Source organism: Prinia subflava, chromosome Z, assembly GCF_021018805.1.
Source record: "Prinia subflava isolate CZ2003 ecotype Zambia chromosome Z, Cam_Psub_1.2, whole genome shotgun sequence".
Classification (NCBI taxonomy): domain Eukaryota; kingdom Metazoa; phylum Chordata; class Aves; order Passeriformes; family Cisticolidae; genus Prinia; species Prinia subflava.
In genome coordinates this window covers 10,228,190-10,250,679 of record NC_086283.1, presented here as the reverse complement: position 1 = coordinate 10,250,679, position 22,490 = coordinate 10,228,190, and the positions used below count along the sequence as shown (strand labels likewise).

Genomic DNA, 22,490 nt, shown 5'->3' with positions numbered 1-22,490 from the left:
TTTGGCCAGCTGTGAAACAAGTGATATTTTAGGAATCAAGCCGAATTTGAGGAGGACTCTAATTATCTGCTGAAATTTGAAGTCCTGCTCAGTTAGTGATTGTTGTCAAAGGGGCAGGAGGTTCTCTGAGATCCAAGGCAGCATGCCCGGGCAGCAGGGACAGGTGACCACCAGGTGGCCCTCCTGAAGTAGAGATCTCAGTACTGAGAAGGACTTACACGATTTTTCACGTAGCAACAGTTCAAAATAATTGGTTAAGTGCAAGTTACAATTTACTCTGGGCAGAGGTTTTTCATAGTGATCAAACTTTTTTTTTCATCTAGGTTTAGATTTTTTCCAAAAAGTATCTTTTGTCCCAATCCTGCACAGATTTGTATGTGTTTATGTTTGTTAGAAAGATACTTGGCAAATTGATTATATTTTTGAGACTTGTCACTTGTATAAAATAAAGACTGTGCAGGAGCATGTGCAATATTAGGGAAGCGTTTATTGGAAGGAATATCTTGGAGTTTTCTCAGTAGGGAAGTGCTAGAACTCAATTAACCAACATTTACTGAATTATATTGGTGTTAACTCATTACTGCCACTCTTACTGTCTTATGTTTAAAACGTAATGGGGAGAATCATAGCTAACTTTTATGTCATGGCAGAGTCATATGTGCAAAAGTTATTAAAAATTGGTGAACAGGATGGGATTTGTTTACCCTTGATAACTCATTTGTGTGTTTTTGATATTTTTTGTAATTGATGATTGTGCTAAGGGGTTTCCAGAGGTTCAAAGGGCTATGGGATGTGATAAATGTTGCATAAAAAGGTCAAAAGACATGGTAGTGTTATGGGTCCAATGTTCAGCACTGAAAGAACGATCCATTTAGCAGACTGACCGCATTTTGGAGTGACAAGCCTGTTCTTTGGGGAAGATTTTTCAGAGTTGTACTGTGATACACTGTGGGACTTGGAATGGAAAATATATTAAACATACAAGAGCAATTGCCAAAATGAAACCACATCCACAGATGCTGTATGAATGTTACATCATAATACGAAAGTTATCTATTGCTTTATATAAAGCAGTATATACTAAAGTTATATATTGCTCTATATGCTTCACCAGCAGCAGGGGTGGTTCCCCTGCTGGGCTTTGCTGGAAGCTGCAGCATTCATCCAGCAGAGATAGGGGCAGAGAGGAGAGGCCCCAGCTCACTGAAGCAGATGAAGGTAGGAGGCAGCAAAAAGGAGGGGCAAAGGTCATTTCTCACTGCTGAGACTAAGAGTGTGGGGGAAAGGCCTTCAGTGTAAGGGGGAGCTTCTTCTGTCCTCTGGAAACACTTTTAATTGAATGCACTGCATGGGACAAGTTTGAAAGAAACCCTTTATTAGTAAAAGCATATTCTTGGGAGAGACATCCTCCTGGATCTTGTCCAGGCACAGCAGGAGCAGCAGTGACAGCAGGACTGGTGAGTTCCTCATTCTCTTCTCCTTGTGCCCCAAAAGGAGATGCTGCTTGAGAAGGACCAGGCCAGGAGAGGATCTGCTGCACTGGTGCCTCCACTCGGCTTCCTTGGCTGTGTCCTTCAGAAGAGCAGGACAGTGCGGATACTGAAAAAGTGGAAGGGAAGGGAGGGTTTGCTGCAGCTCAGGAGAAGGCAGTGGGACAGGCAGGTGTGCCTGGGGACTGGCCACTTCTGTGTCATCCAGCCTCTTCCTGACTGAGCTGCATGAGGCGTGCAACAGTGGGACAACCTTCAAATCCCTGCTGAGGGGAACCCCTCAGAGGACAAGGCCACAGGATCTGTGCTGAGCTGAACCATGAGCAGGAGGGTTCCCTGTGCTGAACGTGGGCTCTTCCCTCTGGGCTAGGGCAGGTCTTGCCACCACCCAGCTGTGAGGCCCTGCTTGCTCAGAAAGCTCAGGTGCTCTTTGGGAAGCCAGTGTTGCATGCTCTGCCAGTTTGAGTTTTAGGAGGAGGTGTTGAGGTTTGCTGATCTTCACTCCTGCTGGTCAAGCTCTCACCTTTTTCCTGCGTGTAGCAACTCAAGTCCCTCGTTCAGTTTGGCGAATGGCAGCGTGTGCGTGATCAGCAAATCTGAATTGAATTTCTTCTCCAAATAGCTGGAAACTAATTTGGGGACACATTCTCTCATCTTCCAGCCTAGAAACAGGAGAAAGCATCTGCATGAATAATAGGAGAAAGGCTGTTTTGGTCAGGTGGTGTTACTGTGAGGTTAAGAACAGAGTAACCAGTGCTGGTGCCAAACCCCAGTGAGAGATTTTCTGCTCTTTAGGATGAGTGGGTTACTGTGTGAAGCAGGTGAGGGTTTATTTGCATGTGTGATGCTAATGTTCAGTACAGGCAATGCAGTGCTCCTCTTTAGTTGTCTTCTGCTTGAAAACCCTCTGTTACTATGAATTGTCAACTACCATGAAAGGGAAAGCTGAAATATTTAGACTGTATTCTTAAGTCTACTACCTCCGAGCACAGTTCCCTTCCAGGTACGGCCAGTGAGCAGAAGCGTGGGATCGATGGAAATCTCTGAACCAGAATCCAGTTCCCCAATCATTATGCAGACGCCAGTGCTCATGTTGCAGGAAGCCAAGGCAGCAATCTGATGGGAAGGCAGGAGAATTAGAGAAAGCGCTGATGAGTTGTTCAGGGAAGTGCTGATTTAGTGCCATCTTCTGGTCCTCCCTGGTAATCTGGAAACACGCATCCCCCCTTGTGGAGCAGATGTGGGAGCTTATGGTCTCTTTTAAGATTTGTTTGCTGTTTTATCCCCAAGGCAGCAGCCTGCCTTTCTGCATCCAGCAGTGGAGGCAGCAGGCGAGGAGCTTTGCATGGGGATGAATTTTGTCCGGAGAGGAGCCTGTGATGATCTGGCAGGGAGGACAGGTGCTGAAGTGCCACCTACCATGGTGTCCGCGTGGCCGATGGCCTCAAAGGAGTAGTCCACGCCCTGCCCGGTCATCTCAGTGAGCACCTCCTGGATGGGCTTCTTGAAGTCTCGAGGGTTGATGCAGTCGGTGGCTCCCATCTCCTTGGCCTTGGCAAACTTGTCCTTGTTGATGTCCACGGCAATGATGCGGGAAGCTCCAGCTGCCTTGCAGCCCATGACAGCAGAGAGGCCAACTCCTCCGAGGCCGAAGATGGCACAGGTGGAGCCTGGTTTTACCTGCACAAGTGGGACCCTGTGAGTCTCCAGTGGGAAGAGGAGGAGCAGGAGGAGCAGGAAGAGGGGGAGGTTTGTTTTGCATGGGATTGATGAGGTTGTGAGGGTGGCTGTGGGGTGCTTAACATGCCTAAATACCAACCTTGGCTGTGTTGATGGCAGCTCCATAGCCTGTGGAAAACCCACAGCCAAACACGCAGACTTTGTCCAGAGGTGCCGCAGCGTCTATCTTGGCAACGGCATACTCTGGGACCACAGTGTATTCTGCAAAGGTGCTGACCCACAGGAAGTGGTGGATCTGCTTCCCTTTGCAAGAGAAGCGGCTGGACTTGTCCGGCAGCAGGTTTTGTAGTTCAGAGAAGCTGTGGGGTTGTAGAAACATTTGTATTTGATTGACTAAGGCTGTCAGATTTGTCATAAAGTCAACCCCATGTAGGTGTAGGGAAGGCAAAGAAAACTCACTGGGACTTCTGGCAGAAGTTGGATTCAGGATTCTTGCAGAAGCTGCATTCCCCACACTGAGGATGGCAAAGTGGGATGACTTTGTCACCTGGAAGAAAACAATATCCCATGTTGGGTGGCTCTAAGGATGCTGCCTCTGTGAGAGCTGATTCCTGGTCATTTGTTTGTGCGTGTGTCAGTTACCTGGTTTCATAGAGGTCACTCCTTCTCCAACGCTTTCCACAATTCCAGCTCCTTCATGGCCAGGGATAATTGGGAATTCTGCTTTGGGAAAGCAGCCTTGCAGAAGGTGTTCGTCTGTGCGACAGATGCCTATGGCCACAAGCTATTTGGGGAGGAAAAAGTAGGTGTCCTGGCATCTGTCTTACTCAGTTTGTGGAAGCAATTTTCTCAGGGGTGTTATGGTGCCCCCTCAGTCTATGCTGGCACTCCATGGCAGCACACTGAGCCCATGCTGAGCTTTCTCCTTCTGCTCACTCTGAATGCTCCTTGTGGCTTTCCTCTGCACTGAGCTGGAGGTGGATGTGGAAGGGAGGTCCCTACCAGGGCCCTGTCCAGCAGAGCAAGGGCTGGAGCCAGGAATTCCCATGTGCCAGCTTAGGCAATGATTAGTCTGAAAAGGAGCCCCTGGCATATGGTGCATTTGTGCCAAGGCAGCTCTGGACAATTAAAGCGTCTTGGAGGACACAGATCCCTGAGTTATACTGAAGGTATAACCACAAGAAGAGCAATTCCCACAAGGAAGGGAGAAAAAGTTATTGAAATGTATTTTTACCTTGATCCGGACTTCCCCAGCCTTTGGAGGTGCAACTTCCACCTCCTCAATAGAGAGCGGTTTGCCCGGGGCCCAGGCAACAGCAGCTCGGCACTTGATAACCTGGAATCAACCGAGAGGATTACATTGCATGGGAACATTTGCCTTTAACACACGGCTGGGGGAGGTCATCCTGCAATCACCTGAACTCGAGGTGGTCAGACTTGGTGATGCTCAGCTGCACCTGAAACCAAGTGACGTCCAATAAATACTGGCCTAGTTTAAGGTCTGAGGAAGCTGCGTTTGTGGTTTGTCACCCAAAGAGTATCAGGTATAGCCTTGGAAAATTATTTGGTTTTGATGGCTTTGGTGGATTTTTCATAGTATTCTCTGTGTGTTACTGGCCAGACTGTGCTGACATGGGGACTGTGGACCCCACCTAGTGGAAATGCCTATGGAGGGCTTTGACGTCAGCTGTGTCACACACTGAAGGTGAAGATGAGTGAGAGGGATTATGGAATTGCCTCAGTCTGATAGGCAACTGTATAATTCTTTCCCTTACCAAGGTTTGATCCGTGTGTGACATGGCTCAAACCATTCCCTGATCAACTCAAAGCAGTTTGGCATCAGCAAAATGGAGTATGCAGCTTGAAAAGGGTATTACCATGGACCAGGCTGAGTGCAGGAGATGAGTTGCTGAAGAGGGCTCCACTGAAGAGCTACGTTTGCTGCCAGAGCAGAAGCACAGAGTGAGATTGACCAGGAGGGAGCTTTTTGGAGCAGCACAATTCCATATTTTGTCTCCTGAGCAGCCGGGCAGGACAGAGGGGGAATGCACTACCTAATGCAGGTATGGACACGTGCAGTTGTCCGAAAGCAGCATCTGGTGAAATTCACAGGTGTTTGGGAGAGGTGGGGGAGTGAGGTCAGAGGAAAGAGGGCACGCAGAGTGGTGTGCAGGCTGAGGTTTTTGCAGTGGATTTGCCAAGAGCAGGGCACCTCGGGAAGAAGGATGGGAAGTGCGATGGGCTTACTTTTCCCGCAGTGGCCATGTGGTCTTAGGAGAGCTGAGTCTGTCGCTGTCGCAGGCAGGAGGGAAGCTGCTGCCTCGGCGTGTTGCAGAACCCCCAGGCGTGGAGCAGGAGTCGCTGGAGAGCGCTGGTTAATGTGTGTCCGATGCTGGATGCTGGGGAGCTCAGGGAGTGCTGAGGGGAGGAGCTGGATAGCGGCAGGGAGGTGGATGGGGGCAGAAGTCCTGCGGGGAGGCTTTTATCAGTGACTGCCCTTGGGTCATTCCTTGCCCTCCCCACCCTAAATGTTCACAGAGCTCAGAAAGATTGGTTTATTTCTTCCGTTTTTTTCTGGGAGGTGTGGAGGGAGGAGATCTGCAGCACTGCTGGGACTTCCTTGGAGTCCTCTTTTTGCGAGATTGGAGCATTTGACCTATTGGCCATTCACACCACAGTATTTACAAAAGGATTAAAAATTAAAAATTAAAACAACAAAATGTCTGTGAAATTGTGGTGTAGTGGACAAAGACACATGTCCTTCTGGGTTGAAGCTTTACTGTCATTGTTATTGCTGCTATTTACACCAGAGCAGTAAGGGCAGAATGTGTCAGAAGAGGATTTTTTTTCCCCAAGGACACATTTGGTTCACTTCGGTGTAGCGAGGTTTATAAGTGGGTTCACACCACCCAGGCTTTTCCGGTTCCCCCAGAGCTGTTTTCTGCTGAGACATTTGACAAGGTGATTTATTGCAGGGATTGGATGAGCTAGAGCTTGTTGGAGGACCAGTCTAAGATGAGCACCCAGAGTGTGATATAATCCCCACAGTTAGAAAGGAATCTTCTTTCCATGTGGCTGAGAGGACCCTTTTGCAAACCTAAGGAATGGGATAATTTCCTAGAAGATTGCCACTAATGACATAAACCCCCTTTTTGGATCACTAGCCATTTAGAATACTACAATGAGGAGAAGTTAACTCTTTGGCTATTGAGAAAGATTATACATACATATATATATATATAATTTTTTTTTTTAATCAAAAGACACCTGTTGACATTTAGATTAGCAAAAAGGATTAGATGTGATCAGAAAAAAGAGATGTAGCATTCATGAATCAGGAGGGCATTACTCTGTAGACTCAAGCTTGGCACACTCAGCTCTACAGTTGATTCACATGTCCTTCACCTAATCACCAAATGTCTTGGGTTAGAAAAGACCTCAAAGATCATGTTGTTCCAACCCCCTGCCATGGGCAGGAACACCTCTGACTAGACAAAATTGCTCGTAGCCACACTGCAGTGGCCTCGAACGCTGCCAGGGATGGGGCATCGGCAACTTCTCCTCAACCTGTTCCAATGTTACAGCACTCTCACAGTTAAGAATTTCTTCCTAATATCTGATCCTGTTATCCTATCAGGTCACCCACAGGTGTAGTAATGGCGTTTTGTTCAGGTTGTTAAGTTGTGGTTTGCTCCTGTTACGCCCCCACCCCTGGTGTCTGGTTTATCTTGGGGTTTACCCCAGGTTTTCCCCTCCTCGGTCCCTTTGTCCCTCTCTCCTGACCATGCCCTGTATTGACCTGAGCCAATCGCTTATCTACCACGCTTTCTGCCCCCTGGTTAGAGGTCAAGTGCGGGACCCTGCCCTTGCTCTCTCTCCTGTGCCATCTGGAAGAATAAACATCTGAGCAAGCCTTCTCTAATTGCTCGTTCCAAGCCTTGTCACTACAAAGACCACCACCACAGAGACAGCCTGTTCTGCGCTGTCTCCCGGACTTCTGCATTCCAGAAGCAGTACTTCTGGCATCAGGGCTGAAGTTTTCAGCTAGCTGGGTCTCACTGGCCCGTCGGTCACACACCAGATATTGTGGAGAAAAAATACGGCTCTTCTCCAGGATTTTCATGTACTTTCCCGTGCCTTGCAATCCTCACTTCTGCCTGAAAGTGGGCTGACTTAAGTGCTCAGCCAAAACCAAAATGACTCTGTAGGCTATTCAGACAGACCCACATTACAGAACCCCAGGGACATAGATTACTTGGCTTTGATTCCTGTTCTGTTTTCTGCATTGCACAAGAGCTGGAAAGCAATTCCAGTGGACAAACACTGTATGGCTGATGTCTCATATGGTTGGCAGTGTTTGAAGTTGAAACCAACAAATTTAAGAAGTCCTGTAACAGAGAGCGAAATCATTCACCTGTTCCTAGATGGCATTCCATGCATATGGCTTATAATTTCATCTCACACATAAGGACATAAATGTGCTACTTCTGCTGGCATTTCATGGCTCTTAAGACATGTCTACTATCTGCTGTTGAGCGTATACCCTACACAATGGTTGTAAAAAGATCTTTCAAATGTGTACTGTTTTTTCCTAAAAACATCCATGTCATACTCTAGTCCCCCAAACTTGCAAACCCACCACTGATGTGAAGACAACATAGGTTTGAGAATTGCTGTCTGCCCTGCTTGTGGTTGTTAAGTGCCATGGGGAGCTGGCACCTCTGCAAAACATTTGAAATGTATTTAATTATTGCAGGGAGTTGATACTGAGATCCTGTTGCTATGCAGCTTTTGGTGTACATTTCAGGAGGTTGTTGTTGTTTTCTTCTTATCCAGGTAATAGAGGGAAAATAAGATCAAACTTGTATGTCAGCAGGCATGGATTTAATGATTAACTTTTTAATGGCAGATCCTGTGTATCTACGTTCTACAGTATGTGCTATCCCGACTTGCTGTATATATTAATTTATTTTGTAAGTTTTAATAGCTGATCTGTGAGGTCAAATGTTAGTATACACAGACACAGATCTCAAGGTGTCTTCATCTTGGTAGTCCGTTTTCTGTCTCTCGCTTTGTGTTCTGTTTGTTTGCTGCCTGTATCAAAGAGTTGGAAAGATGGAAGACTATATGACAGAAATCTCTGTGGAACAGATGCTGAAATGCACTTATGAGGGCTAAGTACAAATCTTATCTTTTCTGCTGCCTGCAGCAGGCTTCAATAACCTTTAGGTAAAAGTCAGAGCCCGATATTAGTGCCTTTATTAATGACTCAGCATTACATATCTCTAATAGAGTGTTATAAATGTTAGTCAATTCCAAATTAATAAATACTTTTGTTAATTAGCAAGAATTAACAAAACAAAATTTAGGACAAGCCAGCAATCGGAAATTCAGTGTCGAGTCCCAGGATCGGCATTGGTTGAACCATAGTTACGGCCTCTAGCGCACTGTAACTCCCCTGTTCACAAATCCAGTCTGTTCGGGGTTTCCTTATATACGGTTTATTTAGCTGGGGGCAGAGTATTTCTCACATCTTCTTTGTCCTCCGTCTTTTCCTTCATATTCACAGGAGTTTCTCTCTGCTATTCCCGTCCATTGAATGGGTCTTCCAAGGGAAAAGGAATATTAATTCAGTTTCTCGGAATTGTGAATGGAGAGGTGTTCCCCAGATAGTGAGGTGAGATCCATATTGTTCCTAATAGCCGTATTGTTCATAGTTCCACCACCCAAGAGGACCCATCTCGCTCCGGATCCACCTTTGTTATAAATGCCAATCAGATATTCCAATTTGAAATAATAATTTGGTTTATTAATAATAAATCAAATCACAGAATTTCGATAACCCACCAACAGTGGAGATACTTGACATAGTTTTCCCGGGAAATGCCAAGGGTGAACCGTGAGATACAGGGTCTGGCAGCCTGCTATCTCCCCCAATGGTTCACGAATTAGCCCGGTTCGGGGCTTGGTTTTTATACACTTTATTCCGCCCCCGGCAATATTTCCCCGTATTTCCCATTGTTTCCCGACTAACTATACAAATTCAGGAGTTTCCCCAACCAAGCAGAAAAGAGTTCCTCTCTCCGTTCAAATGTTAATGTCCAATTTCTATGGATCCTTATGGTTGATAAATGATCGAGATATAGATGATGTCACTTGATGGTCTGTGAAGGCGACAGCCAAGGTGTGAGTTGCTGGTGCCAGCTTATCTCCAGAGGTCCCCTCCCGGTGCTTGAGAAGGCTGCAAGCTCTCCCAGAAAAATCTTTTGCTCTTTCCTGAATGGAGGCGCCTGCTGTTTCAGGGTGGTCAGTTTCACCATCTGCTGCAAAATCTCTTAAAACATAAACTTTTACCTGATATCACTTTATACAATTTTATAAATTTCTAATTTATCATAAGAACATGAATTAACCATTCCACGTTTATAACAATTCCCCTACTTTTTTCTTTTATTAACTATTTAATTTGTGTTTGCATTGTCCCCACCTGTAGATTTTTCTTTAAATCTACTTCAAACTTTTCCAGAGCCAAAAAAGGCTCTTTTTCTTTGTTGTTCCCTGTTCCTAGGAGAAACACCTGACCAGCGATTCCTGAACTATGTTTACCTTTCATGCTTTTTCCTCTGATCTTTTCAATTCCCATGTCCCTGAGTGTCTGAGTGCCAGCCAGTTACTTGTGTCTTAACAGGGGTAACTTTTGGAGGAGCCACATGTCACAGGGCTGGCCCTTCACCGAGTGCACAGCCTGGTTCACACTCCCTAAAGTGATCCGCAGAAGCGTCCCTCTGTCTGGCCCAGCGTCTGTCGGTTACAACCGAACAACGGGGAAGTTTCTTCATGACAGCAGGGGCTCTCTGCTCAGACCCTCGGGGTGGTTCAGACGGCATATCTCCTTTTAAAAGCTCCCCACCGAGATAGTTTTACCGGCTTTGCCACACACGGCACTATATTAGTTCGACGGCACTCAGTGGCTAACACTTGGGCCTTTACATCCAATTTTCCCTTTAACCCCTTTTTTTTTTTGAATACCACCCGGGAGAATCTGGTTTTATCAATCCCAAGCGTGTAGCACAGTCTAAGAATCGCATGGTCAAAATCTGTTCTTCCTCAGAACACTTGCGGCATAACCCCAGCGGTCTCCACCCCCACTTGCAGTGCACCACCCAAATTTCAAGACAATAATTGCATTTGAAATGGATATATGGATTGCAGGGGCATCCAGGTTCAGAGCAGTGAATGGATATTTCTTCTGCCATTTGCTACTGAGGTATTTCTTCACTTTCTGGTCTCCTGGGGGTGGAATTCCTTCTCCTTTTATTTCTGGAGCCCCGGATTCACCTTTCCTTATGTTCCTTTGCATAGCACCTGTTAAAAACAAAAACAGGGGAACCCTCTGTCCTGGGGTGACAGGACATTTCCATGCTTTGTATCCCAAATCGCGTGTTTCTGTTCCCATGTTCTCAGTTTGTTTTGTCTATAGCTGAGCCCCTCCCCTGGCTGCTTGCTTTTGGCTTGCTTGCTGCTAGCTTAGGCTTGCTTTGCTGGCTTTGCTCTCTTGCTTTCTGCTTTTTTTTGCTTGCTTTTTGCCATTTTTCTGCTTTTGTTTTTCCCCTTCTTTCCTTCCTCCCCTTCCCTGAAGACATCGGACCTGCTTCGGGCCCTGATTCGGGAACGTCAAGGGACCCCCCCCAGAATCTGCACCTGAGAGAAGCTTTGGCATCCTCCTCAGCAGAGACTGCTCACCCTCTCTTGGACTGGTGAAAACATTTGTTGTCATCTCAGACTGTTTTTCTTGTGTTGGGGAGTGGTTTTTTTTTTTGTTTCTTAATAAACAAGTTTTTTCCACTTTTCCTCTGAGGAAATTCCTCCCGAACCCAGTGGTGGGGGAGGAAGTTGTGGAGATTTTTCCCTAATTTGTCCTAAACCAAGACAAACATTTTTTGGTGGCCCATACGGGGAGAATCGACCACTGGAGATTTTTCCCTAATTTGTCCTAAACCAAGACAAACATTTTTTGGTGGCCCATACGGGGAGAATCGACCATACAAAGTGGAAAAAACTTTATTCTAATAATATTTTGGTCTCAGTTGTTTGTGGGTATATTGGTATGTCTCTTTTTGAATTCATAATGTCATTTGGAGTGAAAGCCTGCCTCTATTTCTGGTCATTAGGGTTCTTTGAAGTTTTAATACCTTTGTGGTCCCTAGGTTTATTTTCTTATCCAGAAATAGCTCCGGTATTGTTCCTAATGCATAGCTTTTGTAGCAGAGGGGCACTAACCAGAATATTTATCGGGCTGGGCTTGGTTGTGATGATTTGCAAGAGGTTTATAAAAATGTTGTTATCGGTTCCAGGAATGTATGGTTCATGGTTGTGGCTGTGTACTCAGTTTGTTAGGGGAGAAGCAGGGGAGGAGGCTTTTCAGCCTTTGCTCTCCTTCTTCTCCTCTGAATTGTTTACATCTCTATTAGGAAATGTTTGGTTCTCCCTGACTGCCAAGGACACCATCTTTCTGGCATTTAATTTAGTAAGCTTTCTTTATACTGTCTGGAGTTTATATAAGATGAAGGCTGAGATTTCTAGAGGGGCTGGTGAGACTCCTGATTTAGGAGTAAAACCAAGGGTGAAGAATTCTGAGTGGTGTGGGAAATGGGAGGATACTGGCCGAATTTTAAAGGAGTTTTCTGATCCTGTAGTCTGGGACTTTCCATCTGAACAAATTCAGAACCCAGCTGAAGTGGTAAAGTATCTGAAAGTGAGGTGCCATGGTAACACTAAGGAGGAAAGGATCATTGCAGTGAGCTGGGCCCTGGCACATGCTTATCGCACCCTGCTAGATACTGTAGGGCAGCAGATAGAGGAAAGGGAACAGGGAGATAAATTAGTTACTGTCCCAGTCACTCAGGCTGCAGCAAACATCCCAGGCTCCAGGCCAGTAGTTAAACCAGACAGTAAGCCTCAACCAATGGCTGTTGCTGCTAATACAAGAGGTGGAAAGTGCAAAAGCAAGACTGACCGAAGGGTGGAGGATGATGATGATCCAAGAGAAGGACCATCACCAACATCAGAGACCACACCAAGTGGCACAGATTCCGGAGCCAATATTGATTCCTTCTCCCTGAAGGACCTTCGAGGCCTAAGAAAGGATTATAGGCGACAGCCCGATGAGTCTATAATGTTGGCTAGTCCGCCTTTGGGATGCGGCAGGGGAGGCTACCATTCTGGATGGCACTGAAGCGAGGCATTTAGGATCCCTGTCACATGATCCTGTCATCGACCAAGGCATGATGAGGAGGGCTAGCCCTCACAGCCTCTGGGAACGGGTCCTGGACAGCGTAGCACAAAGATACCTGTGTGCAGATGACCTTTATATTCAGCAGACACGGTGGAAGACCATAGAACAGGGGATCCAACGCCTGAGGGAGATGGCAGTGGTAGAGATCATTTTTTCAGATGATATAACAACTAGGAATCCGGACTTCGTACTGTGCACACCTGTAATGTGGAGGAAACTTGTGCGCCTTGGGCCACCTGAATACGCTTCTGCTCTAGCAATAATGAAGTGGGATGAGGTATATGCGACTGTGCTCGATATGGCAAAGAAGCTTCGGGCATATGCAGATGCTGTACATGGCCCAACTCATGCCAGAATTGCAGCTGTGGAAACACGACTGCAGAAATTAGAAGACAAAATAGAGGAAAGTCGTAAGAAACTCAGGGAAGAGATTAAGGAGGACCTCCTCCAAATCTCAGCTGTACAAATTAGAGGCCCTGGTATCCAACGCAGACATTCCCTTGTTGGGGAGAGAAGGTACACCCCATGAGCTGAGTTGTGGGTCTTCCTACGTGAGTCTGGAGAAAACATGAGGAGATGGGACGGGAAGCCTACTGCTGCTCTGACACAATGGGTGCATGAATTGAAGGAAGGTAAGAAAAGGGAAGCAGCTCCAGTTGCCCGTAGTTGAACTGTCAGGCATAATGATGATGATGACTTGTCCGACCCCCTTGAAGGAACCTCCAAGACATATGTCTCAGGAAAGAAGGATAACCAGGCTTAGAGGGGCCCTGCCTCTAGCCAGGTAGAGGTTAGGGAAAACCGAGTTTTTTGGACAGTATGGGTTCTATGGCCTGGCACATCAGAGCCACAGAAATATAAAGCTTTGGTTGATACCGGTTCTCAGTGTACCCTAATGCCATCAGAACATGAGGGAACAGAACCTATTTCCATTGCCGGTGTGACGGGGGGATCACAAGAATTGACCCTGTTGGAAGCCAAGGTGAGCCTGACTGGGAAGGAGTGGCAGAAACATCTGATTTTGACTGGCCCAGAGGCTCCAAGTATTCTGGGCATAGACTATCTCAGGAATGGCTATTACAAAGACCCTAAGGGGTTCAGATGGGCTTTTGGAATAGCTGCCATGGAGGCAGAGGGCATTAAGAAATTAATTAAACACCGTGCCTGGATTATCAGAGAACCCATCTGCAGTAGGACTCCTGAAGGTAGAAGAGCAACGAGTACCTGTTGCCACCTCGACAGTGCATCGCGGGCAGTATCAGACGAATCGAGATGCTGTGATCCCCATCCACAAGATGATTCGAGAGTTAGAGAGCCAAGGGGTGGTCGGCAAAACCCACTCACCCTTCAACAGTCCCATCTGGCCTGTGCGTAAATCTGAAGGAGAATGGAGATTGACCGTGGATTACCGTGCTTTGAATGAAGTGACTCCACCGCTGAGCGCCGCTGTGCCGGACATGCTGGAACTCCAGTACGAGCTGGAGTCCAAGGCAGCAAAGTGGTATGCCACAATCGACATCGCTAATGCGTTTTTCTCCATTCCTCTGGCTGCAGAATGCAGGCCTCAGTTTGCTTTCACCTGGAGGGGCGTGCAGTACACCTGGAACCGACTGCCCCAGGGGTGGAAGCACAGTCCTACCATCTGTCATGGACTGATCCAGACTACACTAGAAAAGGGTGAGGCTCCAGAACATTTACAATACATTGATGATATCATTGTGTGGGGAAACACAGCAGCACAGTGTTTGAGAAAGGAGAGAAAATCATCCAAATTCTCCTGGAAGCTGGCTTTGCCATTAAGAAAAGTAAAGTTAAGGGACCTGCTCGGGAGATCCAGTTCCTGGGAGTGAAGTGGCAAGATGGACGGCGCCAGATTCCTACTGATGTCATCAACAAAATCACAGCTATGTCCCCACCAACCAACAAGAAGGAAACACAAGCTTTCTTAGGTGCTATAGGTTTCGGGAGGATGCACATTCCTGAATATAGTCAGATTGTGAGCCCTCTTTACTTGGTTACCTGTAAGAAGAATGATTTCTATTGGGGCCCTGAACAGCAACAAGCCTTTGCCCAGATCAAGCAGGAGATCGCTCATGCAGTAGCCCTTGGCCCAGTCAGGACAGGACCAGAGGTGAAGAACGTGCTCTACTCTGCAGCCGGGAACCATGGCCTGTCCTGGAGCCTTTGGCAGAAGGTGCCTAATGAGACCCGAGGCCGACCACTGGGATTCTGGAGTCGGAGCTACAGAGGGTCTGAAAGTAACTACACCCCAATGGAGAAGGAAATCTTGGCTGCATATGAAGGAGTCCAAGCTGCTTCAGAGGTGATTGGTACTGAGGTACAACTCTTCCTGGCACCTCGACTACCCGTGCTGGGGTGGATGTTTAGAGGAAAGGTTCCCTCCACCCACCATGCCACCAATGCTACATGGAGCAAGTGGATTGCCCTCATTACACAGCACGCCCAAATTGGGAAACTAAATCGTCCCAGGATTTTGGAGGTAATTACAAATTGGCCTGAGGGTGAAAGCTTCAGTCTCACTGGTGAAGAGGGAGAAGAGCAAGTGACCCGTGCTGAAGAAGCTCCACCATATAACCAACTGCTGGCAGAAGACACACGCTATGCTCTTTTTACTGATGGTTCCTGTTGCCTTGTGGGGATGAACTGGAAGTGGAAAGCAGCCGTATGGAGCCCCACACGACAGGTTGCACAAGCTATCGAAGGAGAAGGTGGATCAAGTCAACTCGTGGAGCTCAAAGCCGTTCAGTTGGCCCTGGACATTGCTGAAGCAGAGAAGTGGCCAAAACTTTACCTTTATACTGATTCCTGGATGGTAGCTAATGCTCTGTGGGGATGGCTGAAGAGATGGAAGGAGGCGAACTGGCAGCGCAGAGGAAAACCAATTTGGGCTGCTGAAGAATGGAAAGACATCGCTACCCGGTTAGAGAAACTACCTGTGAAGGTTCACCATGTAGATGCCCATGTCCCTAGAAGCAGAGCTAATGAGGAGCAGCAGAACAATCAGCAGGTAGATCAGGCTGCAAAGATAGGGGAGTTGAAGATAGATCTTGACTGGGAGCACAAAGGAGAGCTGTTCCTAGCACGATGGGCCCATGATGCCTCAGGCCACCAGGGTAGAGATGCCACCTATAAGTGGGCACAAGACCGAGGGGTGGATCTAACCATGGACAGCATTTCTCAGGTTATTCATGACTGTGAGACATGTGCTGCCATTAAACAGGCTAAGCGGGTGAAGCCCCTCTGGTATGGGGGGCAGTGGTCCAAGTACAAGTATGGGGAGGCCTGGCAGATTGATTACATCACGCTGCCTCAAACCCGCCAAGGCAAGCGCCATGTGCTAACCATGGTAGAAGCCACTACGGGATGGTTGGAAACCTACCCCGTGTCTCATGCTACAGCCCGCAACACCATCCTGGGCCTTGAAAAGCAGGTCCTTTGGAGGCATGGTACTCCTGAGAGGATTGAGTCAGACAATGGGGCTCATTTTAAAAATAATCTTATTAACACCTGGGCTAGGGAACATGGCATCGAGTGGGTGTACCATATCCCCTACCATGCACCAGCTGCAGGTAAAGTGGAGAGGTACAATGGATTGTTAAAAACCACTTTGAAAGCACTGGGTGGGGGGTCTTTCAAGAACTGGGAGCAGCATTTAGCAAGAGCCACCTGGTTAGTTAACACTCGAGGTTCCACCAACTGAGCAGGTCCTGCCCAGTCTGAGCCCCTTAATATAGTAGATGGAGATAAAGTCCCAGTGGCCCATGTCAGAGGTTTGTTGGGGAAGACAGTATGGATTAATCCTGCCTTGAGTACAGGCAAACCCATTCATGGGATTGTCTTTGCTCAAGGACCAGGTTATACCTGGTGGATAATGCAGAAAGATGGGACAACCCATTGTGTACCTCAGGGAGATCTGATTGTGGGATGATATCATTGTTTGCTGAGCATTACCACCATTATCTGTACGTTAGATCATACAGATATGAGACAGAAGGAAACGTGAAAGTGTCAAAGGTCTGAGCAAGTAAGATGGAAGGAAATGTGTTAAGTGTGGAAGGTTTGAGCAAGTGAGAAGAAACTTTTTACATTGTGTTCAGTAACACGTTCATGATATGGGATAAGGGGTGGAATGTCCTGGGGTGACAGGACATTTTCATGCTTTGTATCCCAAATCGTGTGTTTCTGTTCCCATGTTCTCAGTTTGTTTTGTCTATAGCTGAGCCCCTCCCTCGGCTGCTTGCTTTTGGCTTGCTTGCTGCTAGCTTAGGCTTGCTTTGCTGGCTTTGCTCTCTTGCTTTCTGCTTTTTTTTGCTTGCTTTTTGCCATTTTTCTGCTTTTGTTTTTCCCCTTCTTTGCTTCCTCCCCTTCCCTGAAGACATCGGACCTGCTTCGGGCCCTGATTCGGGAACGTCAAGGGACCCCCCCCAGAGTCTGCACCTGAGAGAAGCTTTGGCACCCTCCCCAGCAGAGACTGCTCACCCTCTCTTGGACTGGTGAAAACATTTGTTGTCATCTCAGACTGTTTTTCTTGTGTTGGGGAGTGGTTTTTTTTTTGTTTCTTAATAAACAAGTTTTTTCCACTTTTCCTCTGAGGAAATTCCTCCCGAACCCGGTGGTGGGGGAGGAAGTTGTGGAGATTTTTCCCTAATTTGTCCTAAACCAGGACACCCTCCAACTGAGGGATTAGCACAGACTATGCCTTTCTTATGAAAGACTTCCTTTTTCGAGAATCTATCTGATTGTATAAATCAAGGCCTTGAAATTTTATCATAGCTTGCTTCAGATTAAATTTATCAATTAAGATTTAGGTATAATGTAAATTTAAATTTGGATATTATTTTTGAAAAAAATCTTCAGGATTACATTTCAGGAGGAAAGTTAGCTTCCACTGTTATTCAGGCAATCTGAATAATTTGAGTGGGTTTTTTTTCTAGTTCTTAGGTCACTCATAATTTTTATACAAAACAATTACAAAACAATTCAATACACAATTCTTCATACAACTCAAAATCTTCCTTTCATGTATGAATGATTCAATTCTTTATCCAGATTTTAAATAACTTAATGCTAAATTCAAAAATCTTCTTTTCATACTGTTGCAAGGAGAAAATAAAATTAACAAAAAGAGAATTCTACCTCCTATTGAGCGAGGTGTATATTAAAACAGACAAACAGTTCTTCCTAGGTTCCACCTATACTTCTGACACTGTCCACTGAGCACACAGCAAGTAAACAACAAACAATGAGACAACTCCAAATCCTACAGCATTAACACAGGTTTCAGTTCTTTAAAGAAAATTTTTAGTTAAAGAAATCATAGAAAAGCACAAACAATTCAGGCTTATTTCCAGAATCCAACTCAACACACTCAGAGTAAGTAGGTATACTGACAAACACTCATGAGATCCAGCATCTTACAAAGCTCAGTGACCACAGCAGTTTCCAGGACGATTAGTTGTTAAGGTTACCCACATTTTCGCTCAGTTTCTGCAGTCCCAGTGCGATGAGTTTGCACTACTGCTAATTAACTGCACTACTAATTTTTATTTCAGATCCCTATTCAGCACATTCTTAGAGCCACATAGCTAAAAGAAGAAAGCAAATTTTAGCAAGACAATTGAACCACCTTCTATCTCTATTTTCAGATGTGCATCCAGCCGTGGCCATTTTCACTCAGCCTCCAAAAAAACATTTGCCCTGACAACAGCTTCTCACCCTTTCTTCAGCCACACCTACTGATCAACAGGCCCTGTCTGCTCTGCTGTTAGTCTGATGATGACACTTCTTATTTTGGTTTGTAATTCCACTGCCTCGGAGCAATCCTTCCCTGACCAGAAACTGGGCGGGGTTTCGAGCCGTAGCAGTACGGAGTTTTAACTAGGGGGAACTTACCAGAATTGCCTCATATTGTAATAGCTAATTATTTGCGTTTTGTTGCAATATACTCCTCACATCGTGAGGGGTATACACCACCAAAGGGGCACCGAAAGTTACTTCCTCTTCCTCCTCTACCTTCAAAGCAATGGCCACAATTGCCTGCAACGGCCACAATTGCCTGTTAAACATGTGAACCATCCTCGGCTAACCGGATCTAATAATTCTGAAACATACCTGCCGGTTTCCTGGCTCCTGCCCACTCCCGTGTAAGAACTCCATATGCTGTGTGATTGCTAACATCCATGCAAAGCTGGAACTCCCAGTTAATATACCGAGGCAGTTCCATCAGCTACCTGTGCAGATCCGCCTACAAACCATTTCTCACATGCAGGATCAGCTGCAGACCTCTATTTCAGCATGGCAAGATACAATCCTACTGTAGCAGCTGAAGTGACCTCCCCACCTTGCCAGGGAGCCAATCTAAACAATCAGTGAGCAGCACAACTCCATGAGGGATAACCCTAAGCAACACCTGTTCCTAATACAAACTAAGAGAAAAACCCAAAACCTCCCCCACAGTCCTGGGGAAGTACCCCAACAAGACACAGAAAAAACAAGGCATACTAAATAGAAGAAACTGATACCACAAAGAGCAGAACTTATTCCTTCACCACCCACAGAACACTCTCAGGATACATATAGACAAGGGACATTGGAGCAGTAACCTTGCTAAAGGTACAGCCTTTCCCAATATAGATACCAATACATAGGCACCACTATCTGTCACAAAGAGCTTCTACAAAATTAGCTTTTACTTCAGCCAACCTATTCACCATTTGTTTTTAGATCTAAACCGGTCCGTTTTAAATTACTTTTTCCTTTAGAAATTAAATTAATAAATAATTCAATGATGCCTTCAGTTTATAAATATTTACCCATCAAAACATTAACTATTCAATTAGATGAAACCCAGGTAACCAGTTTTATTCTATTGTATCTACCAAACACAAATGTCTTCACGCACATCAGTTATTTTTGAAGAGCTGTTTAGTATAAATTTTTCCCTGCATGTACTGCTAATAACATTCAGATAAACACGAAACTTCCTGAGGAATATCACAGAAGTAAATCCACAGCTTAGCTATTCCTCAGCTGACAAGAATTAAGAAAGAAATAAATCTACACAATCATTCACCATTCTGTGAAGAGTGATGGGTGGGGAGGTAGAAACTGGGAGAAGAAATGTTCTAAGAAGTTTTTATTTCTGTCTCTGTGTGTGTTTAAGAGTATTTCTGTCCCTGTTCTTATGTAATTAATAAAGTTTTGGTGGGGTTTTTTTTGTTTTCAAGATTTAAGCCTGCTCTGCTCTGTTCCTGATCACATCCCACAGGAGTTGTTAGAGAAAAAACATATATTCATGGGTGCACTAACATCTGGCCAGTGCCAACCCATGACAAAGCACTAGAACAGCTCTGAGGCCTGCACCCTCCAAACCCAGGGACAAACAAAAAGACACAATACCAAAGGGATAACATCAACCATCCCCTCCAAGAGATTAGCCATTAGAAAGAAAAATCCCTGTTTCTCTCAAACAAATGCAGAAAAATCACAGCTAGTTCAATTAAGCAAAAAAATCTCCCATGCCCAGATGTGGCCTGGGAAAAAACTTCGAGGCCTGTTTCCATCTACAGAGATTAATACTCGAAAGGAAGGAAAGAAGAAAGAAGAAAAAACAAAAAAACCCTTAGTTCTCAGCTCCTGTCCAGTAGGCGTAACTGTGATTAGTCCTCATGACCACGCCACCACTTTGATCTAAGAACTAAATCATAAATCATACCACTACAGTTCTGACTCCTAGCCACCTGACTGTAACAAGCAGCTCCAATCTGAACACCACTTGATTTCAAACTGCAGCAATCATTTCAAACCCACGAGTCACATTTCACACGTAAATACAACTTTCTTTCCACAAGGCAAGCTTTCATACCTATATTCAAAAGCATTCCTTGTATCTTTTAAAGCAATGTTACCCTTCCCTATTTTTCTGTAAAGCCCAAAAATTCAGTAATTTAGCAGCTGTGAATTGCTTATTAACCTCGGCTCCCAAAACCCCATAATTCACTTATACTAATTATACTAATTCCTTAACCTCTTTTCAATTTTTTATCCAGACATTCAGCACCTTCTATCATCTAATTAACTCAGAGGCAGAAAAGAGAAAGAAGAGAAAGAGGAAAAAACTTTAAAAAAATTTTCTATGTAATTCGCTGCAGAAACACACAGCCAAAACAAAAAAAAACCTCCTAATACCCTTTTCTAGTAAATCAGTTTTCCTTGCTGTCCCAGACAGTTCTCCTGGACGTCGTCTGTCCTGCCACCAGAAAAAAACCCGTGCCGCTTCTGTCTCCTAGTAACCGCACTCGCCTCACCGCGGGGGGGTTTTGTTTCCTTTCTCATGTTAACGAAGAAGAAACCAAGAAACTCCACCTAAAAAAACCTCCTGCACAATTCCTAGGGAACTTCTAAAAAGTGTCCAGCCTGAAAAAGATCTACCATTACCAAAGAGTTAGCGAGATTCCTTTTAAATTTTCTCGGATCACTCCCGCCGCTGCAACAACTATCCCATCCCGAGTCTCCCTCGGGTCCTAAGTCATCTTCAGGGATCCAGGTCTCAGCCTGGGCTCTACCTGGTGTATAATTATCTAAATTATACCTTCCCCCTTCCTTTCTCTTACCCTTCCTTCCCTTCTCTCCATAGTTTAGCATCGGTGGCCAGAAGCGGGGACCGGGTTCCCTCTCGGAGATCCCCTCGGGTGAGAGGAGGGGGGGCGGCCGCAGAGCTCGTGGTTCCGCATGGTCTTGGATGACGTCGCTGTCACCGAGGAGGCCGATGAAGAGGCGGGTTTGGGAGACAGCGCTTTGGTCACCAAGCCGTGAGAGAGGCTTTTCCCTTAGTCTAACTTATCCAATATTTCCCTTTTGTCAGAATACAGTTTCACCCATACCCAGTACCACAACAAGACATATGTTAATTCCTCCAATTTTCTCCTTTTCCCACAGTAAAAACACCGAAGAGCTTCCTTATATTTATATACCTTCCTTCGGCTCGGGGGTGACTGTCCCGATTTCTCTCCAATGCCACCCTTCTTTTCCAAACATTCGGGTCTTTGGGGTGGTCCCTTACTCTGGATTTCCTACACGGCCGCTTACCAACACCCGTGCCTGCGTCTTTTGCCTCATATACACCTTTTGAGCTTCCCTTAATAATCCCTGCAAGCCTCTTCTTTGCCAATCCTCAATTGTGCATAATCTAACTCGTCTACTTCTCTCAATTCCTTATTCCTTACATACTTACACAAAGCCTGAGAAGTCCATGAATCAAATGTACCAAACATCGGCCAAATCACAAGTTTCTCTATTTCCTTACCTCCCTATACTTCCATACAGAAGTATATCATCCTTTGTTTAGATTTCTCCTGCCTTTCAGGATACTCTCTCCAACATTCCAGCATCCATCCCAGGGGACTTCCCCTCAGGATCTCGGAAACCACCTCCTCTGAGGTTTCCCATAGCTGATATCCCGTATCTTTGCTAAGATACGACCCCATCCTTCCCGTGGCACAGAAGTTTTGATGGGTTTACAAAAAATTAAATCCAGAGTCTTCCGACCTCGGTGCCATTAACTTAGTTGTCCACCAGAGGATCGATCTGGGGAGGCTCGTTCAACGGCGGGCTCGACAACCGCCACCGAAAAAAATTAATGGACCCTAAGGTCGCAGTCAAGAAGGCTTACTCTTCCCTGAACTCTACTGGGACGTCCTCTTTCCTTCCAGACTCCCGGTGACCATCAACCTCCCCATTGGGAGACACTCACACAGATCTCACAAACTCACTCGCTTCCCTGTTGATCGGCCGTGCCCCTCGCAGGACGACAGAACCGCGATCTCGAGGTCTGCTCTCGCTTCGTGATAATATCACGTCTCTTTCACATACACACACTCACACACACTTTCTCATTCGCTAGGTCACTCCCACTCAACCATGCAATAGTTACGATCCTGTTTTCCTGCGTGGATTCTTCATGCACATAGATTTTTATGAGTGAAACAAAACCGCGGTTTACCAGG

The 22,490-nt window shown here is 45.9% G+C and overlaps 1 protein-coding gene across 2 annotated transcripts; it reads right to left on the bottom strand.

Moving 5' to 3' along the window:
* Positions 1 to 1,574: 1,574 nt before the first annotated feature.
* LOC134564099 (alcohol dehydrogenase 1-like) lies at positions 1,575 to 6,447 on the bottom strand. Of its 2 annotated transcripts, none has more exons than XM_063422731.1 (9): positions 6,436 to 6,447; positions 4,405 to 4,506; positions 3,813 to 3,954; positions 3,630 to 3,717; positions 3,310 to 3,529; positions 2,910 to 3,170; positions 2,471 to 2,606; positions 2,014 to 2,152; positions 1,575 to 1,599 (listed from the first exon to the last, which is right to left on the bottom strand). In XM_063422731.1, exons 1-9 carry the CDS (start codon positions 6,445 to 6,447, stop codon positions 1,575 to 1,577), a joined length of 1,125 nt encoding a protein of 374 aa, XP_063278801.1. The 2 variants fall into 2 exon arrangements, with proteins under 2 accessions (XP_063278801.1, XP_063278800.1); XM_063422730.1 differs by lacking the exon at positions 6,436 to 6,447 and adding an exon at positions 5,418 to 5,435.
* Between the last annotated feature and the right edge of the window lie 16,043 nt (positions 6,448 to 22,490).